A 24291-nucleotide genomic window follows, 5' to 3' on the forward strand; every position below is an offset into this window, starting at 1 on the left:
TACGGCAAGTACTATATTGTGGTTTCCAGTAGCAGCACTACAGTTTGTACTTCTATTCTCTGCACACTTTTTAATGCTTCATCATGAGTTCCGATTCCACTTGACATTACTCTACTTATAGCCATTGTGGCCAGCACCCAGGGCCAAACCACATTCTGCATTTTCTGAATCTTTTGATGGGATGGGTTGATGTTTGCACCGCTTCTTCCAGTAGCCAGAAACCCAATCTAAGTTAACTTGTCAACTTCCATTCCACCATATATATATTACACATTATATATACACACACACATATATATATATATATACATATACACACACACACCCTGTGTACATATGTATATTAAGAGTCCAGGCAGAGAGAAGCACATTTCTTTTATTTCTGCATGTTCTACATACCAGATACAATGTAAACAGACGTAACATTCTAGCACACAACGTCCTGGCTACCATGTCCTCTGGTCTCCATGTAAAACCATGAATAAAATAATTTGTCAATAGAGTGCGCCTCTCTAGGTATGTACAAGTCCTGCTCATATAACAAGGAAGATTACTGTCATACACCTACAGGCACGGGTAGGTAGAGCAGAACCAGGACAGAAGCATGTAAAGAGATCAGTTTCAATAGAAAATGGCGCTAGTAGCTACAGGGGCATAAGTGAACACGGCTGGTGGCACAGCGATGTCACTCACTGACTTGTGTTATGGCGGGTTTTCTCTTGTGCCACCTCTACAAATTTTAAAAATGGCCAGAAGATAAAATATATATTCTGTTGTTCCGCTGAGTTAATAAGACTTGGTAGCATTACTGTCCCCGGTAGATGCACAGCCTGCATCCAGTCTAATAGACAGAGGACTCCAACGTCCATCACATGCCCAGTACATTTCTGTTTAATCACTGTCGGAGTCATCGCTGTCGCTCTCCTCTTCATCCTCTTCCTCTTTTTCCTTAGCTTCTGCCTGGTCTTCCTTCAAGTCAGCAAAAAAGTCATCAGCTCCTCCAAATGCCTTCTTGCTCAAGGCTTGTAGCTGCCGGTTTTTCTTCCGCTTCCGGTAAACATCCACTATAATTGAGCCAATGTTTGACACATCCCAGAACTTCACCTTCTGGTCGTGGGCACAGCTGGCTAAGAATCTGCCATCTCTCGACTTTGCTAGCTGTTCTATGGGCTCCCCGGGATGTTGTCCCACTGTGCCAATAACTCGATTGGGCAAAATGTTAACGGCTCTAGAAAAATGTATGAAAATAATTAATTCTGGTTTTGCATTTATTACTTCAGAGTAAAAAAATTGTTTTCATGAACATTTTTACACAAAAGATACCCATTTATAACACATTTAACCTATTTATAACACAGCAGCCCAATTTTCCTACACAGGACATTCATTCGATTTATTTTCTCCATCATGTGTTTGTCTTATATATGGAAGCATGGTTTGGTTTCTATATAATTACTAGCGATTACTAAGAAATTATAGTACCAGTGTTTCTGGTGGCACAATGTACCACACAGCTCTGCTACATGCATGTCACACACAACACTCTGCTACATACATTGTTTATCCCATAGAACAGGGATCACAAGCAGCACAGCACTGGAGATGAAGGACCTGTGATGATGTCACTGTCATGCTCCACCCCTGATCAAAACGCAGTGACATCACAGGTCCTTCATCCCAAGTGAGTGAGTTATTTGCTCCACCCCTGATCACATGATGGTGATGTCCAAGGTCCTCCATCCATGTGCAGAGTGTAGGCAGACTACAAACCCTCTGCAGTCTCAGTTGCTATAGAATACTAACAAACATTTAGCCGGTCAGCAGCCGTGTGTGTACAGGACCTGTGATGATGTCACTGTCAAGTGATATGGGGCAGAGCACGTGATTCGCTCACTAACAATGAAGAATATTTGATGATGTCACCGTCATCTGACCAGGAGCGGAGCACGTAACTCACTCACAAACCCACTCACTGCTCACTCACGCACGGACAGACAGGTTGTCTTTAGCCATTTCACTGATCTGTACAGCTGTTTTTAGGCTAAAGTTTTTTGTGTTGAAGACCTGGATTACACACTAAGGCTGGATTCACATGTCTGTATTTGCGCGCGCAAAATGCAGTGAATAAAACCCATTGATATCAATGCGTTCGTCCACAAGTGCATATATTAGGTGCGCAATTCTGTCACAGAAAAAGATATGCAGTATGTCCTACTTTTATGAGCATTTGTGCAGGGAAATAGAATATATGAGACTAATTAGACTAAATAGTCATTACAATGTACGGGACAGTGTGCAAAAAGTAGGATTATACCTACCCGATAATCTCCACGACAGCACCACCTGAGATCGCCTCCTCCTGATAGGACAGGAACACACCGAGAGGTTAAAATCCCCCCCCCCCCCCCCCCCCCCGTCTCTGGTATTTTATTTTTTTATATACCGTATATACCGGCGTATAAGACGACTTTTGAACCCCGAAAAATCTGCTCTGCAGTCGGGGGTCGTCTTATGCGCCGGTAATACAAAAAAAAAAAAAAGTGTAAAAAAAAAAAATTTATTACTCACCTCCCCCGGCGTTCTGTCGCGCTCCGGCAGGATGTCGCTCGCTCCGGCAGGCTGTCGCTCGCTCCTCGTCCCCGCCGCAGCATAGCTTTCTGAATGCGGGGCTTGAAATCCCCGCTTCCAGAAAGCTAGTACACACGCCGGCAGCCATGACAGCATTGAATGGCTGTGATTGGCTAAAGCACACGTGGCTTCAGCCAATCACACTATTCAATGACATCATTGAAAGGCTGTGATTGGCTGAAGGCGCACGTGTTAGCAATCACACCCATTCAATGATGTCATTGAATAGTGTGATTGGCTGAAGCCACGTGTGCTTTAGCCAATCACAGCCATTCAATGATGTCATGGCTGCCGGCGTGTGTATTAGCTTTCTGGAAGCGGGGATTTCAAGCCCCGCATTCAGAAAGCTATGCTGCGGCGGGGACGAGGAGCGAGCGACATCCTGCCGGAGCGAGCGACATCCTGCCGGAGCGCGACAGAACGCCGTGGGAGGTGAGTAATAATTTTTTTTTTTTTTCTCCACTGTATACCGGCGTATAAGGTGACAGTTGGGGGGTCGTCTTATACGCCCCGTCGCCTTATACGCCGGTATATACGGTATATATACTCACATATTATCTCGGTTTTTTTTTTGTTTGTTTTTTTTTTTAGGGAGGGAATGTACGGGTGCTGTCGTGGAGACTTCTGGAAACCCGATTATCGGGTAGGTATAATCCTACTTTTCCCAGGACGTCTCCACGACAGCACCACCTAAGACGTATCAACTAAAGTTATTCTAGGGTGGGATTGCCGCTGAGAGGACCTTACGACCAAAGGACATGTCCTCATCAAGCTGCACCTTTACCCTGTAATGTTTGACGAAAGTATGGGGCTTTTTCCATACTGCTGCCTTGCCTATCTGCTCTACTGATGCCGAGCCATGCTCGGCCCATGAGGTCGCTATTGCCCTCGTGGAATGTGCTTTAAGAGCCGAGGGGGCCTCCTTCCCCAATGCCTTATATGACTCGCTAATGGCCAGGCGGATCCACCTGGCTATAGAGCTTTTTTTAGCTGCTTTCTTTCCCTTGTTAGGGCCTGAGAATTGGACGAACAGGTTGTCGTCCTGCCTCCATGGGCTTGTAGCCTCGATGTACGTCAGGACCGCTCTTCTGACGTCTAAGCAATTTAGGGCTCGTTCTCTCTCGTTTTTTGGGTGATTATAGAACGAGGGGATTACTATGTTTTTGGCCCTATGGAATGGGGATACTACTTTAGGCAAGAAGGTCGGGTCTGTTTTGAAGACTAATTTGGTGTCTGTGATCTTGAGGAGCGGGTGGCGTATGGATAGGGCTTGTAGCTCGCTGACCAGTCTGGCTGAGGAAATGGCCACTAGGAAGATTGTTTTAACTGTGAGCATTTTTATTGAGAGCCCCTCAATTGGTTCGAAGGGTTCCCCTGCCATGGCCCCCAAGACTAAATTAAGATTCCAGTTTGGGCATATGTTGGTGGATCTGGGTCGTAGCCTATCTGCCGCTGTCAGGAATCTACTGATCCACCTGTCCCCGGCTAACTTAGTGTCAAATAGGGCGCTAAGGGCTGCCGTTTGGAATCTTAGGGTGCTTGGGGCGAGGCCCATATCCAAGCCGTCCTGTAGAAAGTCCAGGATCAAAGGGACGTCCGCACTGTTGCCCAAGGAGCCTCTCTCCTGTTTCCAAGAGGTAAACCTCTTCCAGATTTTCTGGTATATGCGGTTGGTAGTCTCTTTCCTGCTTGCCATTAGCGTTCTGACTACCCTGTCCCGAGAATCCCCTGCCCCTTAGTATGGATTCTTCAGTAACCAAGCTGTTAAATGGAGTCTGCTTATGTCGGGGTAGTTCAGGGTCCCTGCGTTAAGAGATTCTCTTAAGCCGGAAGGGTGACTGGCTCCTGGATGCTCAGGTTCCTTAGGAGGCTGAACCAGCTCCTTCTTGGCCAAAAGGGAGCCACCAGGATCAGGGTGTACGGCTGTGACCTGAAGTGCTGCAGTACCCTTGGGATTAATGGAATTGGGGGAAAGGCGTACGCCAGTTCTCCTCCCCAATCCTGGCTCAGGGCGTCCACCGCTGTCGGTCGGTCCTCCCGTCTGAGGGAGAAGAAGTTCTCCACCTTGGCGTTTTGTTTTGACGCGAATAGGTCCAGTTGTGGGAGACCCCACTTGTCCGTCACCATCCGGAATGCCTCCTGGGATAAAGACCTCGTGCCCCCCTGGTGCCGGATATGGGCCACTGCCGTGGTATTGTCCGATAGTACTCGTATGTGTTGGTTTTTTACAGTGTCCCCCAGGTGCTGTAGGGCCTTCCAGATCGCCTGGAGCTCTCTGTAGTTCGAGGATTGGTGCTTCGTCTCCAGCGGCCATGGGCCCTGTAGGAGCTGGTCTCCGACGTGCGCCCCCCACCCCCAGGAGCTTGCGTCTGTCGTGACCTGCACCGCCGGGTTCAATATCCAGTGGACTCCTTTTCCTAGGTTTCCCGGGGACGTCCACCAGCGCAAGGATATTTTTACCGAGTTCTTGATTTGCATTCTGCTTTCTAGCGAGGATTGCCTGCCGTCCCATGCTGAGAGAACTGCTGCTTGCAGAGGTCTGGTATGTGCCTGCGCCCATGCTACCCCCGGGATGCATGATGTTAGACTTCCCAGGAGGGACATAGCCTCCCGGATTGTGCATGACCGTCTCCGCATGAAGGATTCCACCATGTGTCGGATTTTCTGCACCTTTGACTCGGGGAGGAAGGAGCATTGGGCCTAGGAACTGTAATAGGTTGAGCACTGTTGCCAAGTTTTCTGCTAGGCGTTCCCTGGACTCTGCTATAATTAGTATGTCGTCCAGGTAGAGGACTATCAGAATCGACCTCTGCCTTAGGTAGGCTGCTACCACCGCCATGATTTTCGTGAAGATGCGGGGTGCTGAGGAGATTCCAAAGGGCAGGCATCTGAATTGGAGATGTCTTGTCCTCTTGCCCATCTCTAGCGCGAACCTTAGGTACTTCCTTGAGTCCCTGTGGATTGGTACATGGAAATAGGCGTCTTTCAGGTCGATCGATGCCATGTAGGCACCCTTGGGGATCAACCTTACTGCTGATGTGATGGATTCCAACCTGAACTTTCGATACTTGACGAAGATGTTCAGGGGTTTTAGATTTATTATCATGCGTGAGCCTCCACCGGGTTTTTTTATTAGGAAGAGTCTGGAGTAATGCCCCCAGGTCTCCTCTTCCTGTGGCACGAGGGACACTGCTCTTAGACGTTGTAGGTCCTGTACCGCCTGCTGGAGCGGGTGCAGTTGTTGCGCTGGAACTCGCGTGGTAATGTATCTTCTCCTGGGGAGGGATACCAGTTCGATTCGGTATCCCTGCTGCAGGATCTCCGGGATCTACGGGCTCCTGCAAATCGAGGCCCACCGATCCGCAAAGCTCTGCAGCCTTGCCCCCACTGGGATGGAGTCAGGGCTTCTGCTTGGCTGGCTCCCCCTGGTGCGGGTTGAGGAGGAAGTTCCTCCCTCTGCCTCCCTTGGGGTAACTCCAGCGGCCAGTCTTGCCTTTGCCTCTATATGGTTCCGGCTGTTGTGCTGGGGCCCGGAAGAAGGTCCTCCCTTTACGCTGTTTTTCTTCTGGGAATCTTTTCTTCTTATCGGACGCTTTTTCTAGGATTTTATCCAGATCCGGACCAAAGAGGAACTGGCCGTGAAAGGGGAGCGAGCATAATTTATTTTTTGATGTTAGGTCACCCGACCATGACTTCAGCCACAGGACTCTTCTGGCCGAGTTGGTTAGGGCCGTTGCTTTTGCCGAAAGCTTCACCGACTCCGCTGCTGCATCTGCCAGGAAGTTGGTGGCCATTTTTAGCATAGGGAGGGAATCTATAATTTGTTCCCTCAGTGTTTTGCTCGAGATATGCAGCTCCAGTTGCTCTAGCCACACTCCCAGGGTTCTAGCAACACACGTGGCTGCAAGCCCTGGCCTGAGCATACTGGCAGCTGCCTCCCAGGATCTTCTTAATAGGCCCTCCGCCTTCGGATCCATTGGGTCTCTAAGCTGTGTGGTGTCTTCAAAGGGCAATGTTGTCCTCCTAGCCACCTTAGCCACTGGGACGTCCACCTTGGGTACTTCCTCCCAATTCGCACATACCTCCTCCTCAAACGGGTAGCGCCTCTTAACTCCCTTAGAGGAGAAGGATCCCGTGTCGGGTTTCTTCCACTCCTTGTGTATTAATCTGGATATGTTGCTGTGGACCGGGAAGGTATGCTTCCTCCTCTCTCCTAATCCCCCAAAGACCTCGTCCTGCATTGAACGGGGTTCCCTGGGTTCTTCCATTTTTAGTGTGGCTCTAACGGATTTGATCAGTTTCGTTAGGTCTTCTCTATGGAAGAGGTATTTTTGGTATTCCTCTTCCTCTGAGGACTCCTCGAGCACCAGCTCTTCTGGTTCCGAACCCGAACTCACCTCAGAGTCTGAGTGCTCCTCTGGGCTATACGCCTTCCTTCGGCGTTTTGCCCCTGATGCCCCTTTGGGTGGCGTTTTAGGAGTCGTCAGGGCTGACCTTACTTCCTCTCGGACAAGCTTCCTGACGTCCTCGAGGAATCCCCCCGATTCCTCCTTGACCAGCTTGGCTATGTATGTTTTGCATAATGGCCTCACATGCGAAGCCGGTAGTCTTGCGCCGCATTCTGCGCACTTTTTAGCTTTGGCTCTGGGAGGGGCATCTCTTTTATCCCCCTGGCAGATAAACAAAATTTTGCGTGTAAGGATGCGACATTCACAAATAATGTACACGAATATGCATGCCTTGTTTTGCCCCACTGGCTACTTACGGTTGCCGCCGCGGTTGAACATTCCGCGACCTCTGGTGCTGGAGCACTCATTGCTTTGTTACTGGTGCTGCAGACACCCCTGGGGCAGTAAGTCAATGCTCACTGAATGGCTTCTTCGCTCAGCGCCATCTTCTCTCAGGTTCCTTTTAAATCCTCCTTTTTTTTTTTTAATTTGGCGCCTTTAATTTTAAGCCCCGCCCCTCCGCGCAGCGGCCGTGCCCTGCGTGATAACGTCATCGCGCTCGTCACCTGGCGCGGCGCCCCCCCCCCCCCCCCGCTCGTTAAGGGGAGGCCGGAAGCGCCGCGCATTGAACCCCCCATGGGCCACCGCGGGAGGAACCTGGCCCGGGGAAACCACTCCATGTGGCGTCCCGGGAGCCGCTCTGCAAGAAGGGAGGACAGGCTGGACCACTGCCCTCCGATCTGCCGGTACGTTCTTCGGGCTGGCGTCTCCACCAGCCCCTCTCGGTGATCCTGCCTACAGGAAAACACTGAGGAGGGGAGGACGGGGGGGGGGGGGAATTTTAACCTCTCGGTGTGTTCCTGTCCTATCAGGAGGAGGCGATCTCAGGTGGTGCTGTCGTGGAGACGTTCTGGGAAACATACAGTAAAACACTCAGTTGCGCAGGAAAATATGCAATGCCCCAAGCACAAAAACGCAGCACAAATACATAAATGTTTGTGTGAATCTGGCATTAGGTTACATTCATACCACAGTCAGGCACTCTATTTCGTAGGTCAGTTTTAAAATTGCCCTGTGAAGTCTATAACCCAGCTAGATCCAGCTGTATATGTTTGCCAATGACTTCCACAAAAAAAAAAAAAATGATATACAGATAGTCCCCGACTTGCGAACATTCGACTTACGAATTTCGCTAGATACGAACTATCTGTCCTGCACAGTATGATGTAATGCTATGGCATTACATCATGCTGTGCAGGGAGCGGAGAGGCTTCTATCAAGCCTAATAGAAGCCTGTCCGGTCAGATCGCGGTTGCTAGGCAGCCGGGGGCCTTCTGAAAGGCCCCAGGGCTGTCTATGCAGAGCGCCTATCAAGCCGTTCGCTTGATGGGCAGTCTGCATAGGCAGCCCTAGGGCCTTTCAGGAGGTCCCCGGCTGCCTAGCAACCACACAGCGTCCCACGATCTCATCGTGGGACGCTGTACAGGCCCCCTGAATGTCGGGTGCAGGCTGTTTCTTACAGCGGGCACCCGGCGGCAGCAGTTCCGACGAGCCGTGCCGCTCGTCAGAACTGTTAACACTTTAAATACCGCTGTCAGAGCGGTATTTAAAGTGTTAACAGTTCCGACAAGCGCCACGGCTCGTCGGAACTGCTGCCGCCGGGTGCCCGCTGTAAGAACAGCCGGCACCCGACGTTGTATGGAGCGGGATCCACCCGCGATCCCCTCCATACAACCATTTGTTTGACTTGCGAACAAAACGGACTTGCGAACGGGCTCCCGGAACGGAACCTGTTCGCAAGTCGGGGACTAACAGTATATATATATATATATATAGCATGGAATACATTTTTTGCCACATAGTTGTACTGTAAAGCGCTGTCAACTACACTTTTTTAGTACAGTTAAGGCAAAAGTATACCGAAGAATATCAGTCCTAAGGACACTTTTCTAACATACGTTTGGCCAATTCTAGCTTCTGGGTAGTTATATGTATACATTAAGAGAATGTCACACATGAACCTTACCATCGTGTCAACTTGGTTGAGGATTTACATGACTTTGGTGTGATAAGTGGTATTTAACAGTTGCAGTACCAGGTGGCCGCCTATAGTGCGACTGCCATAAAACTATATACTTCATGGAAAGACTGGTCCATGCATCAGTAAGGAGATACTCCACAGTGTCTAACAATGCCATATATTATATCTGCCTCACATGGACAGGATACCAGAGATTGCCCATTTCTGTGTATGTATATATATGTCACACACACACATACATTTATATATACATATACACAAGCATATACATATACACACACATACTGTAGTGGACAAACATTCTGCTGTCGGATGAAAGCCATTATCTTATAGGGCAGTTTTATTGTACAGTAGTGGCAGCTATGGCTCCTGTGTAGAGGGGCCATAGTATATACTGTACAATAAAACTGCCCTATAAGATAATGGCTACTACTGTACAATAAAATGTTGCATCTGTTGGGTAATTAAAGTCCTGCATTCAATCCAGGGAGCTGCAGGAGTTACTCTTGTGTGAAGGAAAAATGTTCCAATGAAATGCCACTTGTGGCGTCACACCGCTGCAGATGGCTTTACTCGATGCCGGGATGGAAGTCTCTAACCTCTCTGTCAGCAGCTTACATAACAGGTAAATAGGACTACTGACCTGATGATGCCGTCCATGGACCCTGTGCAGACTATGTTATCATTAATAGGGATCATACAGTCGATGGACTCCGCCTTCACAGCAAAACGATCACTCGTTGCTCCAAATCCATTCCAGTTGAACAGATAGATCGTCCCCTCACTGGAGCCACAAGCCACTTTTTTGCCTCTCTAAAGAAGGAGAAAGAAAGGAAAGATATGAAATCTAAGTAAGATCTGCATTCTCCCCCGTTACCACTAGGTGCACGCACATCACACGACAACACCCTGTACACAACTTACAGTCAGTCTAAGTCATTGCTGTTCAGACTGAACGTGAGCTTCCAAGCCCGGATAAATGGGGAGGGGTGGAGAAAGGAATGGCAACTACTCCACGATACTGCCACTACTGCCAAAATACTTCATGGATCACAGCCAGACAAGGACAGAAGAGCAAGGAGAATGATGAGCCATAAAGTGACCGAAAGTCAACGTCGACTAAAGGGATGATGATCATCATCACCATCACCACCAACACCATCATCACCAGGCCATAGACATCAGACTGAAATGGATTTCAACCAAAATGATAGTTTGATAGACCTGCCATTGATCAAACCTCTTACATGTCACTATGGTTTGTTTACACAGTTACCCTTTAAATCAGGGGTATCAAAACTAATTGTCACCGAGGGCCACATCAGCATTATGGTTGCCTGCAACGGGCCGTCCATAAGGGCTCGGTCACATGACTGTATTTGCGCTCCGTATAACGTGCATATTTTTATGCATGTAATTAGGACGGCTTAAACACCACTGATTTCCATTGGGGTATTCAGAAACGTGTATTTCACACTTATATTTTACATATGTGAAAAAAATAAATAAATACATTTAAAATCACAGCATGTTGTCCTATTTTGTCTGTACTTCAGACTGAACTTGTCTATTAACGTAAATGGGATGGCTTAAAGGGGTTGTCCCGCGAAAGCAAGTGGGGTTCAGCACTTCTGTATGGCCATATTAATGCACTTTGTAATGTACATCGTGCATTAATTATGAGCCATACATAAGTTATTCACTTACCTGTTCCGTTGCTAGCGTCCTCGTCTCCATGGAGCCGTCTAATTTCAGCGTCTAATCGCCCGATTAGACGCGCTTGCGCAGTCCGGTCTTCTCCCTTCTGAATGGGGCCGCTCGTGCCGGAGAGCTGCTCCTCGTAGCTCCGCCCCGTCACGTGTGCCGATTCCAGCCAATCAGGAGGCTGGAATCGGCAATGGAACGCACAGAGCCCACGGTGCACCATGGGAGAAGACCTGCAGTCCACCGTGGTTGAAGATCCCGGCGGCCATCTTCGCAAGGTAAGTAAGAAGTCACCGGAGCGCGGGGATTCGGGTAAGTACTATCCGGTTTTTTTTTTAAACCCCTGCATCGGGTTTGTCTCGCGCCGAACGGGGGGGCTATTGAAAAAAACAAAAACCCGTTTCGGCGCGGGACAACCCCTTTAAATACGCACAATACATGTGTATCCACTGAGTATTTACACATGTAGGCAGGAGAAATCTATGGACCTACTTGCATTTTTTCCCTGCAAGTGAAACTAGTGAATACACATATATAAAAAAAAAAACACACAAAGGTTCAAATCCGCAGTGAATGGACACAGTTTCAGTCTATGAAAACACTGCATATTTCACAGACAGAAATAGCATCCACCCATGTGAATGAGCCCTAAAATGTAACTACTCCTTATCATGGCTATGGAGCTCTCTGCACTATGATGGAGTTTCCCCCCTTCCATCTATTTAGCACCGAGCTTCCAACCTTGTAGGGTGCTTAGATAGGGCAGTCTGAGCTGTGCTACCACCTGTTGGTGGCTGAACATTTTGGCGTGGAGGTGCGTGCCGGAGCTCAGAATCCAAGTTGACACCCACTCCCTGTGCTGCCCCCTCTGCCAAGCGCTGGCTGCATCCTCTGGGGTAAGTGGAGAATCGACCTGGTCCAGACCTTGTGGTGGGTCGAATTCAGCCCGCGGCCCTTGAGTTTGACACATGTGCTTCAGATGCTAAAATTCTGGCTTTCCAGTAGAAGATTGATTTATCATCGAGGCGTGTAAAGAGCCAACATTTTATTATTTATTGATAAAGGGCATACATGTACGCTTTAGGGTTGGTATGGAGTTGGTTTGGAGAGGGCCTGGGAGCTGAGCCCGGTACATACACAATGGGTACTGGATTTTTGAAAGCTAACACCCACCTGTAACAGCTGTGATCAGCATTTATGTGGATTGCCACTGTTAACCCTTTAAATGTCAGTCAATTCTGACTAAATGAGAAAAAAAGGGCCACATTCTTAGGGGTTTAAAATAGATTGGTAACTTAAATCTGCCAACATTGCTAAGTGCAGTATTTTACAAGTACAGGTCAACTGTGTCATTAGCCGCCTTGATAAGAAATACTAGTACAGTGATTGCTGTCGCACAAAATTAAGGATCATCGATAGATCATCAATAGTTGAACAGCTGGGGTGCGCTGCTACACACAGGGGGTACACAGCAAAATCTATTGCTCCAACCCATGCTTGTAACTGCAGATGCAGCTCCCATTGAGTTTAATACTACACAGGGGTCGGAGCAGCATTGCTTTTCCTGTACAAACGGAAGAATATTTTATGTGCCACTTGGCACAGGGATACAGTGAACATCTAAAACTTATTAAAAAAAAGCTTTAAGGTATTTTAAAAAAAATCAATGCACAACCAACCTTCATTATAGCTACAGATGTCAAGTCTCCACTCTGGTATTCGGAAAGCAACTCAAACCTGCGTCTCTTTATGTTGAACACTCCCATCGTTCCATCTCCACTAGGTGAAACAAATATGATTACGGAGTTATTTGTGCAAGAAATGCATTTCACTAAAATAAGTGTACAATTTTTTGTTTTTCTTAGTTTGCTTAATTAGTTTTAACGGACAGCAAATATGTTTCTTGAAGCACAAGATGCAGATACTGAACAAGATGGCACAACTCAAAATGTGGTTTGGTGGCCAGGTTGTAGAATACCTTATACTGTAGCGGCATCTAGTGGTCATTGTGAAGATTGCAGTCATTTGTCCATAAACATTTATGAACCAACATATTGTCTACCCATTAAACTATCCCCAACATGCTGTCAGCCACCAAAAACCGTACAAAAACCAAATGTAAACCTTCAAACATACATCGGTATTTGTGGGTTATGTCACCACTTTTTTAATAGACCCAATAGGAGAAACAAATACGATTACTGAGTTATTTGTGCAAGAAATGCATTGGTTTGTCCCAGAAAAATAGACATTCGGGGGTCTTTTATATGTTGTCACATTTTACAATAAGACAATAATAAGGGGATAAGCGATAATGTGATTTTCACACCAGATCTCAAATTTGGAATGTGATGTCACCAAATCTCCCCATAATAAAACACCCCAATACACACTGGTAGCATACAGCAAGTACCTGGTTGTAAGGAGCATCTTTTTGTTTTGGTCAATGGCCATGCTACTTATGTATTCTTCATGGTTCTTCATCTCCATGAACGCCGTACCTCTTCGGAGGTCCCACACTTTCAACATCCCACTGTCATCACCCGTAGCAAAGAGGTTCTCGTCTATCAGAAGCAAACTGTTCAAGGCAGAGCTGCGAGACAGCAGAAAATGTTACATTTTACTAAAATAAGTGTACAATTTTTTGTTTTCCTTAATTCGCTTAATTAGTTTTAACAGACAGCAAATATGTTTCTTGAAGCACAAGATGCAGATACTGAACAAGATGGCACAACTCAAAATGTGGTTTGGTGGCCGGGTTGTAGAATACTTTATACTGTAGCGGCATCTAGTGGTCATTGTGAAGATTGCAGTCATTTGTCCATGAACATTTATGAACCAACATATTGTCTACCCATTAAACTATCCCCAAGATACTGTCAGACAGCAAAAAGCGAAACGGTACAAAAACCAAATGTAAACCTTCAAACATACATCGGTATTTGTGGGTTATATATGTTACCACTTTTTTAATAGACCCATTCGATGCTACCTTGCAGGCTATTGCTGTGTTTATATCGCCTGAATAATATTATAAATATTTATGTTTTGGAGAACTAAAAAAAGTTTAACAAATAAATAGTGGTTTTCTTTACGCATACGTATTAGTGAAATTAATTTAAAACCTGCTGACAGCTAACCCACAAGTACCCTTACATCTCTTGGCTGCATGCAACTGTAGGTATGATCTTTTAATGATATCTTAAAGGGAACTTGTCACCTGTTTTCCATCTATTAAACCAGCCCTATAATAGGAAAAGTACTTTGTAAAGCTTCCGCACCATATTCTAATGAGGGCTTAACAGACCAGTGAGTGTGCCAGACGCAGCCACCCGAAGCCCTCCACTCCACTGGTCTTTGAGTGATGTGGATGACATCCCCTACATCACCAACACGATACAAAAGAAGCAATGTTTCGGACGTCCGATACAAGGCGGTGTATGTGCAGCAGAAACTGAGGAGTCTGCCAACAGCACTCCAAAAGAAATTGTACATGCGCTTATTGCAAGATACATGGCACTCAGCAAGTTTTGGACAGTCATGTTGATGACATAAGGAATAATCAAAAGGCCAGAGGAACATGGTTTAAAAAAATCCTTTGGGCAAATGCAGGGTCCGGGCACACCCACTGGATTGTTAAGCCTTAATTAGTACATTTCTTGTCCATGTCATTGGAGGACACATCTGAAGACCGTGGATATAGCTACTGCCACTAGGAGGCGGACTTTAAGTAAAAAAGTATTAGCTCCTCTTACCAGCTATACCTCTCCTGCAGGCATCAAGCTAACCATTTTAGCTTGGTGTCCATATGAGACAGACCTCTTTGTTCATATGTCTTCCTCCCCCCCTCCCTTGTCCAACTCTGTGGCTTTCTTCATTTTTAAGTAACCTCTATGGAAGTGCTCTATAGACTACTATCCGTGGCCTTTTGACACCATGTTTACTTCAGAGCTAAAGACTCCAGCAGGGCCCAGCCCGAGCCACGTATTTTGCATGCTCTTTCTGTAGTACCAAATTTCCGTGCGGACAGTCTGAGCCATTGTGCCATAACACTTCCATCAGGATAGGCTGCTGCCGATTCGCCTACAGGCACCCCTTCCATCCAACCCCCCTTGACTGCAAAACCGGAATGGACATGTTCCTTCTCATGGGTGGTAGCTGACTTTACGAGAACATCCACCATCATCACAGATAGGTAGGAACTCACTATCCATCAACTGCCCCTAAGTGGATCTGACAGTGACAATTCTTCCACGCATGACCATGACCTTTCCTTTGGTAAATCAGAGTAGCCGGCTAGGCCTCCTTGCTCAAGGCAATCTTACAGGTCATTGGCATTCCCACCAGTCCTGCGGAGATGATAGTCATTCCAAAGGCAAACTTTCTGAGTCTGCCTCAGACTCTGAACTGGATTAGGACCGGACATCTAAGGTCTCCACTCTGGTAGCTAATTTGATCGTTGCAGTGAGGCAATTCTATTCAGCCAATTTCATGCTTGGCCTCTCCAGTGCGCCAAATCTATACTCTCTCAATCAAAAAATCCACCTATCCGCTTCAGCGCTCCCTTTTCTGGTGGCTGGACTCTCCGTCTGGGACGCTCTTTTCTGACTCTACACTACCGGTAGCAGGTACTCACCATGGACGCTGTGGCTGCAGGGAGGTACACTATAGAAACTCCAAGCACAAGGCACTTGTACATTAAGGGAGTCGGTCCTCTCAATAAATGTATGGAAACTTCAGGCCATTCCCCGGTCTCTTCAACACTTCACACCCCAGCTAACAGGTCTCCCACTTCGGGTCCAAAACAGACGGTGGCCATTGGGTACATCAGCGCCGGACCCGCAGCTCAGCAGTCATGGCATCAGCAGTGAAGATCCTGACCTAGGCCAAAGACCACCTTCCAACACTCTTGACGGTCGACATACCAGGTGTGAATATTTGTATTGATAATGGATATATGCTACTATGTTACCTATAGAGTATAGCTCTCCTTGGCTTTCTACTGCTTTATTTATACTGCGCTGTTATCTGTTTGCCTACTGACTTGATTGTCATCATTCTATTATCATTGATAGGTATAATAAATTGTATGTTTATGGGGGTATATGTAACGCAGGGATCGAATGGTTTTATGGGTGGACAAGATCATACAAATCGTTGCAGCCAAGAGACGTATGGCTGGAGGTTAGCTTTTACTAGGGCTGTAATCAGGGTTCTTACTCATGGGCTTTGGTGATACGTTTCACTAGTTTTCCCTCCTCCACGTTAAGGATGTGAATAGACTTGTCTTTGGAAACTGTGAATAGCTCTGAAAATAAAAAAAGGATAAGAAATAGTGAAATATTACATAAAGTATGTGTGAATGAGAGAGAATAAGAGATAGGGCTGAAGGACATGTATGTGTCTATAGGCTGCATATAGGCATAGGTGTCACAGACTTTAATGCGTGAAGGCCAATTTACACAGGATGATTATTGCACAAAATTCTTCTAAATGCAAAGCCATCGTGTGCTATATTCTTTACTATTTGTTTATCGCTCACGTTCAACCAGCATAAAAATCATGGATGGTTCGCTCATTGCTCGCTGCCCGCTCAGTGCTGGACAAGAAGTCAGTAAGAAGCGAGCGATCCTTCAGCAGTGGCCTGTCTGTCTAAACACTCTGCCCATATGAATGTCTCCATTAACAACTAGCGGTGACATCAGTGATCATGCAGTTGTTTAGCCTACAGTTGTCCTGTGTGCGTGGGAAAAAAATATATATACATCAATCGCCAATTATTCTGTGTGGGAGCAAAAAAAATTGTGCTCACGTGAAAAACTTGCATGAACCTGCAAGCATGATGTGATCTTTTAGCTCCAATAGAGAAGGATGGTCAATATACAACATTCTGCAATTTTTCCTTGCAGCGCTGCAAGAGAAACATTGGTGATGTAAATGCCTCCATTAAAAACAATGGGTTCCTTTCCCATGCAACTCACAAAAACCATGCAGGAAAATCGCCCGTGTAAATGCATCTTTAGGCCACTGCCAGATGTACGATTTTGTCGCAATGCGACAGTGCTACAAATCGCATGTATGTAGAGCCCATGCTTTCCTAATGGTTCTTCCACACGAGTGATGTATTGTAGACTGCGACACTGCAAGACTAGAAAAATCACTGCATGCTCTATACACCTGCGATTTGCGAATTTTTTTGTAGCCCACGTTTCTCTATGGAGCTTTCCTATGTGGTGCGTCGCATGAAAACGTGGTTTTCATGCGATGCAACTTTTACAGTTGGAAATCCTACTGTAAAAGCTCTAAACTAAGCCCTACTGCAGGAAATCCCCACCCTAAGGAAGCTTTGAGTCTGATTAGTTCCTCAGCCTAATAGAGCCAGCGCTCAAGGAACCAATCACCAGAAAGCTCTGCAGGAGAACTTCAAGCAACTCCCGGGGAGCTTCAGGGAAGAGGCGCGGGGAGCTGACAGCACCGGAGATGGGATGTATTTCTCTTCTATTTTTTATGCAGCTATGGCTTATTTTCGGGGTGGGGCTTATATTTCAAGCCTCCCCCCTTGAAAATCCTTGATTGATGGTGTTTTAAAGTCACGCAACTTTGTAGCGACACAAAATTGCGAGAAAAACACAGCGATATCGCACACAACACCGCTGCAATATCACTGCGATTTTCTTTTGGCAATATCATGTCGCCCGAGGGGAAGCGGCCTTAAGCATAAAGCCATATTGTGAGCTCCACAGAGGAATAATAGGACACCTATAGACCTCTATAGGCCTAAACTGATTCTCTGTAGGATTACGTTCGCCATCTTATTAATGTTTTTTTTTCTGTCAAGTCCTCACAAAACACTAGAGAAACAATATCACTGATTCTTACGTTGGCCATCACTGGAAAACGCAGCATCTCGGCATGACTTCAGGTGATGTCCAGAAGACCAGAGCTCTTTGTTCCCATTCTCTACGCAGGAATATGAATACCTAGAAACACACATTCATGACATTCCTAATATACAGGAAGTTTAGATTTGAGTGTTAATCCCACGGGTTGACGCACTTGTTAACGGACCTCAGCATCTAAGGGGTTAAACATTAACCTCCAATGCCAGCTGTTAGCACATGATGTTGGCTGTAATTTTCAAAAGCAACAGCAATGCTACATACATATGTAATACTGTGCAGAGAGCGCCCCCTGCCTGGGGCATACATGTGCAGCAGTGTGTGGGAAGGTGTTCAAGGGTCATCCTATGGGGCTCAAAAAAGGTGAGGAAACGGAGAGCAATGTTTGTAGGGCACGGGGGACCGGGTGAGTATGCTCCTCCGTGCACTACGAAGCTAGACATGAGCGCTGCACAGAGTCAGGCTGCATGCATGCACCACCTTCATGGAAACTTTATGCACTACATCTTAATACTCAAAACATTTGCATGATAGCAAATCATGGGGATAACATCATGGCGCCGTAACTGTGAGAGCGATCTAGAAGATAAATGGGGACTTACACAAATACGTCTCCATCTATATCTCCAGCAGCGAGGATGTCCTGGCTAGGGTGGAAGGCGATGGTGTTCACAGCAGCCTCGAACGTTATGTCCATAGGAGTGTCTCTCACCTGCGGTTCGGCTGGGCCTGGAGTGTCATCCGGCTCTTCCGTCTCCTCCTGGACAAGTTCAGAATATTTAGACCAGTCACCATAAAATGCAGGTTTTTGGAGAATATCATGCTAGGGCAACCTAAAATTACTATGTTTGAAATTCCTCAGCATGTTCTGATTTTGTTCGTTTTTTCCTGCTACATGCAGATGGGTTTTAAAAAAATCCCACCCACTTGTATCACCCTATCTGCACCTAGCTTAAGGCCTCATGTCCACGGGCGGATTTAATTTGCAGAATCCGCGACCGGAACCCATGCTGAGGATCCGCAGCTCAAGCCACCCACAGGAAAGCATGGAGAGTCTGCACCTCCACGAACACATGTGGAAAGAAAAGAAATCGCAGCATGCTCCACGCGGACGGACTCCATTGATCTCTATGGAAGCGATTGATCACGGATTTGTAGGCAGATACTTCTCTGGTTGCTTGTAGACCAAGCAGATAGGCGGAGGAAGGCAGTCATTTTGGGCTTGCGATCCACAATGCATCCGCGTAGGGGGAAAAAAATTAAAAATTATTTTATATTATATATTTATATTATACAAACATAGGTCAATACGATAGCCGGTATGATAGTTAACAAAATTGCAATTTGCTTTATTTTCCTAAACTGATATTTTCTGCATGAAAAATCTCTCCAAAGTGCTGGCCACTAGAGGTCTCCCTTCCTTCTATTACGCTCTCCACCGCCTGTATATGATGCTTGACCTTAGTAACAGGAGGTGGGAGATGGGGCTTAGCTAGCTTAAGGGCTCCTGCCCACGGATGGCTATTTGCTGCAGAATCCGCAGCAAATAGCGCCCATAGCATGCTATGGAAAATCCTGCACACGAGCGGAAACCAATTGTAGTTTCCACTCACGGAGTGAAAAAAAACTAAAAACACAGCATGCTCCATTTCTTTGTGAATTCCCCGTGGACGGCTTCCATTGAAGTGACCATTGGAAGCCAGCCATTCTGTGTCTGCAGCTCTCACAAGATCTTCCTGTGAACACTGACTGGTAACAGATACAACAGGGCTCTGGCTTACAGCAGAGCTCTGGATGGCTCAGCTCCATTGGCAGTAGTTGCTACTAACAAGTACTTCACGATGCAGTTACACTTTGCTTGTCTGTCTGCTTGTTCTCTCCATTCCGTGACGAGAGGCGGGGGGGTCAGATCAGACATTGGTCAAATTAAGGAGACAGTTAGGGGGCAGGAAGTGGCAATAAGTCTAGTACCCACAGACCTCTCAGCACGGCTACTGCCCACTGAAAATGGGGCGTTTTTTAGGAAAATAAAGTAAGTGCCCCAAATCATGTTAGTACGCAATCCGAGGCGCAAGAGATAGAAGCCCCTAGATTTATTCCAGTATTCATGCGTGTTAAATTTCTCCTTCTTGCTGCATCCACTTCTGGCTCAAAAGACTATTTCAAAAACTGCAAGAAGTTAGAAAAAAATTATATGTGTGAAACCACCCTTATGGTAGATCCATAGAATGGTAGAGTTTGAAGGGACCTCCAGGGTAATTTGGTCCAACCCCATTGACCCTGGAGTTGGTACCATGTTTCCCTGAAAATAATCCCTAGCTACACTACATTAAAGGGGAAAAAAAGGGGGGAATACATTACCTAGCAGGCACAGTCCGGGTCCCTCACGCCACTCTCTGGAGGTCTGCGCTCTTCTTGCAGTCCTCGCCACATTGGCTCAGCCAATTCATAAATCCTGCCTCCACAACGCAATGGCTATTGATTGGTTCTTCGAGCGCCGCGGCTCAGCCAACCAATACAGCGCTAAAAGAACCAATGCGATGGCTGTGATTGGTTCACCGAGCGCTGCATTGATTGGCTGACTGCAGCTCTCAAGAACCAATAGCAGCCATTGCTTCCTGGAGGCGAGATTGATGAATCTCTCAACCAGGAAGTGATGTTGTACAAGCAGCTAGGGCTGAAGAACAGCGCGGACCTCCGAACGGCATGAGGGACCTTGCCAAGCCTGCCAGGTAAGTACAATAAGACCTTCCCTGAAAATAAGATCTAGTGCCTCTTTTGGGGTAAAGGTTAATATAAGACAGGGTCTTATTTTCAGCAAAACACGGTAAGACTACAATCTGCCATTCTGACCTGTTGGCTTTCTTCATCGTTTCCATCTGGATCTCTACAGATTGGCGCAGTCTAAAAGGAAAGGGAAAAAATCCATAAGCCAATATTCCTTACAATGCAATGTTATATGAGCAGAAAGAATCAGTATTTGTAAATGAGGCACACGGGTCCACCAGATTTAAAATGCTTCTAGATGTTTTTTAAGGTTTTCTTCCAAATGGAATATATTTGGTTATGTTTGTAAATTTGGTGCAGACATTTCTGCAACTGGAAAATCCATTCTATACGTCGGGATGGGATTTCATCTGCACTTGTGCAGTGGTTTCTGCAAACCCGAACCAAATGACACAAATGAATGTCTCTAAAATTATGTCTCAAGTCTGCTGCATGTGAATATACCCTTACTGGGATACTGGAGGCCACTCTGATCCCTGTGTTATGCCTATTGCAGGGTGTGAGCACAGGGATCCTCCCTTTGGTGTTTGGAGCTCCATGCCATGCACTACCCATCAGGCCCTGTACTACACATAACATTATCAAGCTAGCTGTAAGTGTACCTTAGAGGGGTATTCACAGAATCATGTATTATCACTTATCCACGGGACCTGGGCCCCCACCAAACCTGTGAATGGGTGAGTCTAGTGTCCTCCACTTCTACTCACTGCACCCCCTACAGTGAGGTGGAGTTTCCTAAATTCCCAAGTACTGTGTTTCCCCAAAAAGAAGACCTACCCCTAAAATAAGCCTTAACCTTATTTTTGCCTATTTTTGGGGAGGCTTGAAATATAAGCCCTACCCCCAAAATAAGCTCTAGCTGCACTACAGATCACCACTTGCTGGTCGTGGGATTCATAAATCCCGCTTCCAGGAAATTATGGCTGTGATTGGCAGAGAGCAGCGCTGCTCTCAGCCAATCAATGTAGCGTTCGCTAAACCAATGCGACAGCTTTGATTGCCCAATCGCTGAACTAATTAGAGCCATTGTTTCCTGGAGGTCAGATTTATGAATCCCGCAACCAGTAAATGATGTTCTGTTGTCAGCCGAGGAGTGCAGTATGTGCAGCAGAGCTGCAGAACCCTGGAGAACAGAGGGAGGGCTCCGGACCACAGCTGCTAGTTAACTAAAATAAGGCATTCCACAAAATAAGACCTAGCGCCTCCTTTGGGGAAACAATTAATATGAGATAGGGTCTTATTTTCAGGGAGACTCGCTACATGGAAGCAGCAGTGTGCAGGATAGTAGTTTTTCCACTCCGTGCCTAAGACCGGGCTCACACGGGCGTAATTTCATTGCGTATTACAAGCGCGACATACGCGCACATAATACACAGTGAATGAGAGTACATTGATTTTCATTAATCCATTCACACTTGCAGGTATGTCAGCGTGCAAACAATACGCAGTACATGCGCAGTTCCCTGCGCTGGTAAAACGCTGTGATTTTAAGCATTTTACCGTATGGTCGTGTGCGCCCGGCCATAAGAGCAGCATGAACCACCAGCTCCACGCTCGGATCTGTTCAGCCGCAGAGGATCAGGGGGGCAGCAGAAGAGTGCAACCATTAGACTACAGAGTAGGGTGTTAGGGCCTTATTTACAAAGAGAGCCACTGAAAACCGATCTGCGGCCCCATGAGTGCGCCGATTTTAATTTTGGCCCCTACCCATCTCCAGTACAGGTTGCTATGTAACCTAACCTGTACTGGAGATGGGAGAAACGTTCAAGGCTGGAATACCGAATGACATAATTTTCCGCACATCAGCAGGTGACATCTATAGGTGCCATACAGCCTCTCCCTACAAAGAGGAAGGGATCCCAGCGCCGGGGATACTGCCAGCAGGCCAGCGTCTATCCATCTCTCTGTAGTTCTGTAGAGCGCCGTGAATATACCAGTTATCTACTCCTGCATTTAATGCAGTTTCCTTAGTCCGAGCCCCGGGACAGCATGAGAGCGGAGACATAACTGTACCAACCCATAATGTATAAACGGCACTCTCGTGCTTACCTCCATGGGCGCCGCCATCTTTAAAGAGGTGAAGCCAGGTCCTTGCAGTTGCGTAGTGACTGACTGCTTCACCCGCCCTGGAAGGACCTTGCACGATGACGTCAGCCTCCTGGTATCACGTGACCGCTAGTTGGAGAAAGTGCTGTGGGAGGGAAAGGGCTGACAGCGGCGTGCTCTCCGATGTGCTGGAGGAGGCGGCAGTTGCCACGACCCCCAAGCACACAGCGGCTCGTAGCCCCCCTCTCCGGCTGCATCTAAATACGGGGAGCGGCGGCCTGGGAGCTGTGGATGAGGGAGGGGGGGATGTTAGGGGAGAATGAGGGCTGGGGATGTTAGGGGAAAACGAGGTCTGTGGATTGGGGAGATGTAAAGGGGAAAACGAGGGCGTGGATGAGTGGGATGTTATGGGAAAGCAGGTGCTGTGGATGGTGGGGGAGCAGGGCAGTGGATAGTGTGGGGGGGAGCAGGGACTGTGGATAGTGGGGGGGAGCAGGGACTGCGGATAGTGGGGGGGAGCAGGGACTGCGGATAGAGGGGGGAGCAGGGACTGCGGATAGAGGGGGGAGCAGGGACTGCGGATAGAGGGGGGAGCAGGGACTGCGGATAGAGGGGGGAGCAGGGACTGCGGATAGAGGGGGGAGCAGGGACTGCGGATAGAGGGGGGGGCAGGGACTGCGGATAGGGGGGGAGGAGCAGGGACTGCGGATGGGGGGGAGGAGCAGGGACTGCGGATGGGGGGGAGGAGCAGGGACTGCGGATGGGGGGGAGGAGCAGGGACTGCGGATAGGGGGGGAGAGGAGCAGGGACTGCGGATAGGGGGGGAGGAGCAGGGACTGCGGATAGGGGGGGAGAGGAGCAGGGACTGCGGATAGAGGGGGGAGCAGGGACTGTGGATAGAGGGGGGAGCAGGGACTGTGGATAGGGGGGGAGCAGGGACTGGATAGGGAGGGAGCAGGGACTGGATGGAGGGGGGGAAGCAGGGACTGCAGATAGAGGGGGGGAGCAGGGACTGCGGATAGAGGGGGGGAGCAGGGACTGCGGATAGAGGGGGGGAGCAGGGACTGCGGATAGAGGGGGGGGGCAGGGACTGCGGATAGAGGGGGGAGCAGGGACTGCGGATAGAGGGGGGAGCAGGGACTGCGGATAGAGGGGGGGCAGGGACTGCGGATAGAGGGGGGAGCAGGGACTGTGGATAGGGGGGGAGCAGGGACTGGATAGGGAGGGAGCAGGGACTGGATGGAGGGGGGGAAGCAGGGACTGCAGATAGGGGGGGGGAGCAGGGACTGCAGATAGGGGGGGGGAGCAGGGACTGCGGATAGAGGGGGGAGCAGGGACTGCGGATAGAGGGGGGAGCAGGGACTGCGGATAGAGGGGGGAGCAGGGACTGCGGATAGAGGGGGGGCAGGGACTGCGGATAGAGGGGGGAGCAGGGACTGCGGATAGAGGGGGGGAGCAGGGACTGCGGATAGAGGGGGGGAGCAGGGACTGCGGATAGAGGGGGGGAGCAGGGACTGCGGATAGAGGGGGGGAGCAGGGACTGCGGATAGGGGGGGAGGAGCAGGGACTGCGGATAGGGGGGGGGAGGAGCAGGGACTGCGGATAGGGGGGGAGAGGAGCAGGGACTGCGGATAGGGGGGGAGAGGAGCAGGGACTGTGGATAGAGGGGGGAGCAGGGACTGTGGATAGGGGGGGAGCAGGGACTGGATAGGGAGGGAGCAGGGACTGGATGGAGGGG

The 24291-nt window shown here is 48.1% G+C and overlaps 1 protein-coding gene across 1 annotated transcript; it reads right to left on the reverse strand.

Moving 5' to 3' along the window:
* Positions 1-351: 351 nt before the first annotated feature.
* Positions 352-22620, reverse strand: LOC136599616 (WD repeat-containing protein 55-like). The gene is made up of 9 exons (XM_066588804.1): positions 22557-22620; positions 20574-20624; positions 18323-18480; positions 17701-17801; positions 16042-16129; positions 13235-13414; positions 12501-12600; positions 9761-9930; positions 352-1228 (listed from the first exon to the last, which is right to left on the reverse strand). The coding sequence occupies exons 1-9, from the start codon at positions 22572-22574 to the stop codon at positions 892-894; spliced, it is 1203 nt and encodes a 400-aa protein (XP_066444901.1). The 5' UTR covers positions 22575-22620; the 3' UTR covers positions 352-891.
* Positions 22621-24291: the final 1671 nt, after the last annotated feature.

The sequence above is a fragment of the Eleutherodactylus coqui genome, unplaced genomic scaffold (genome assembly GCF_035609145.1).
Source record: "Eleutherodactylus coqui strain aEleCoq1 unplaced genomic scaffold, aEleCoq1.hap1 HAP1_SCAFFOLD_38, whole genome shotgun sequence".
Lineage (NCBI taxonomy): Eukaryota > Metazoa > Chordata > Amphibia > Anura > Eleutherodactylidae > Eleutherodactylus > Eleutherodactylus coqui.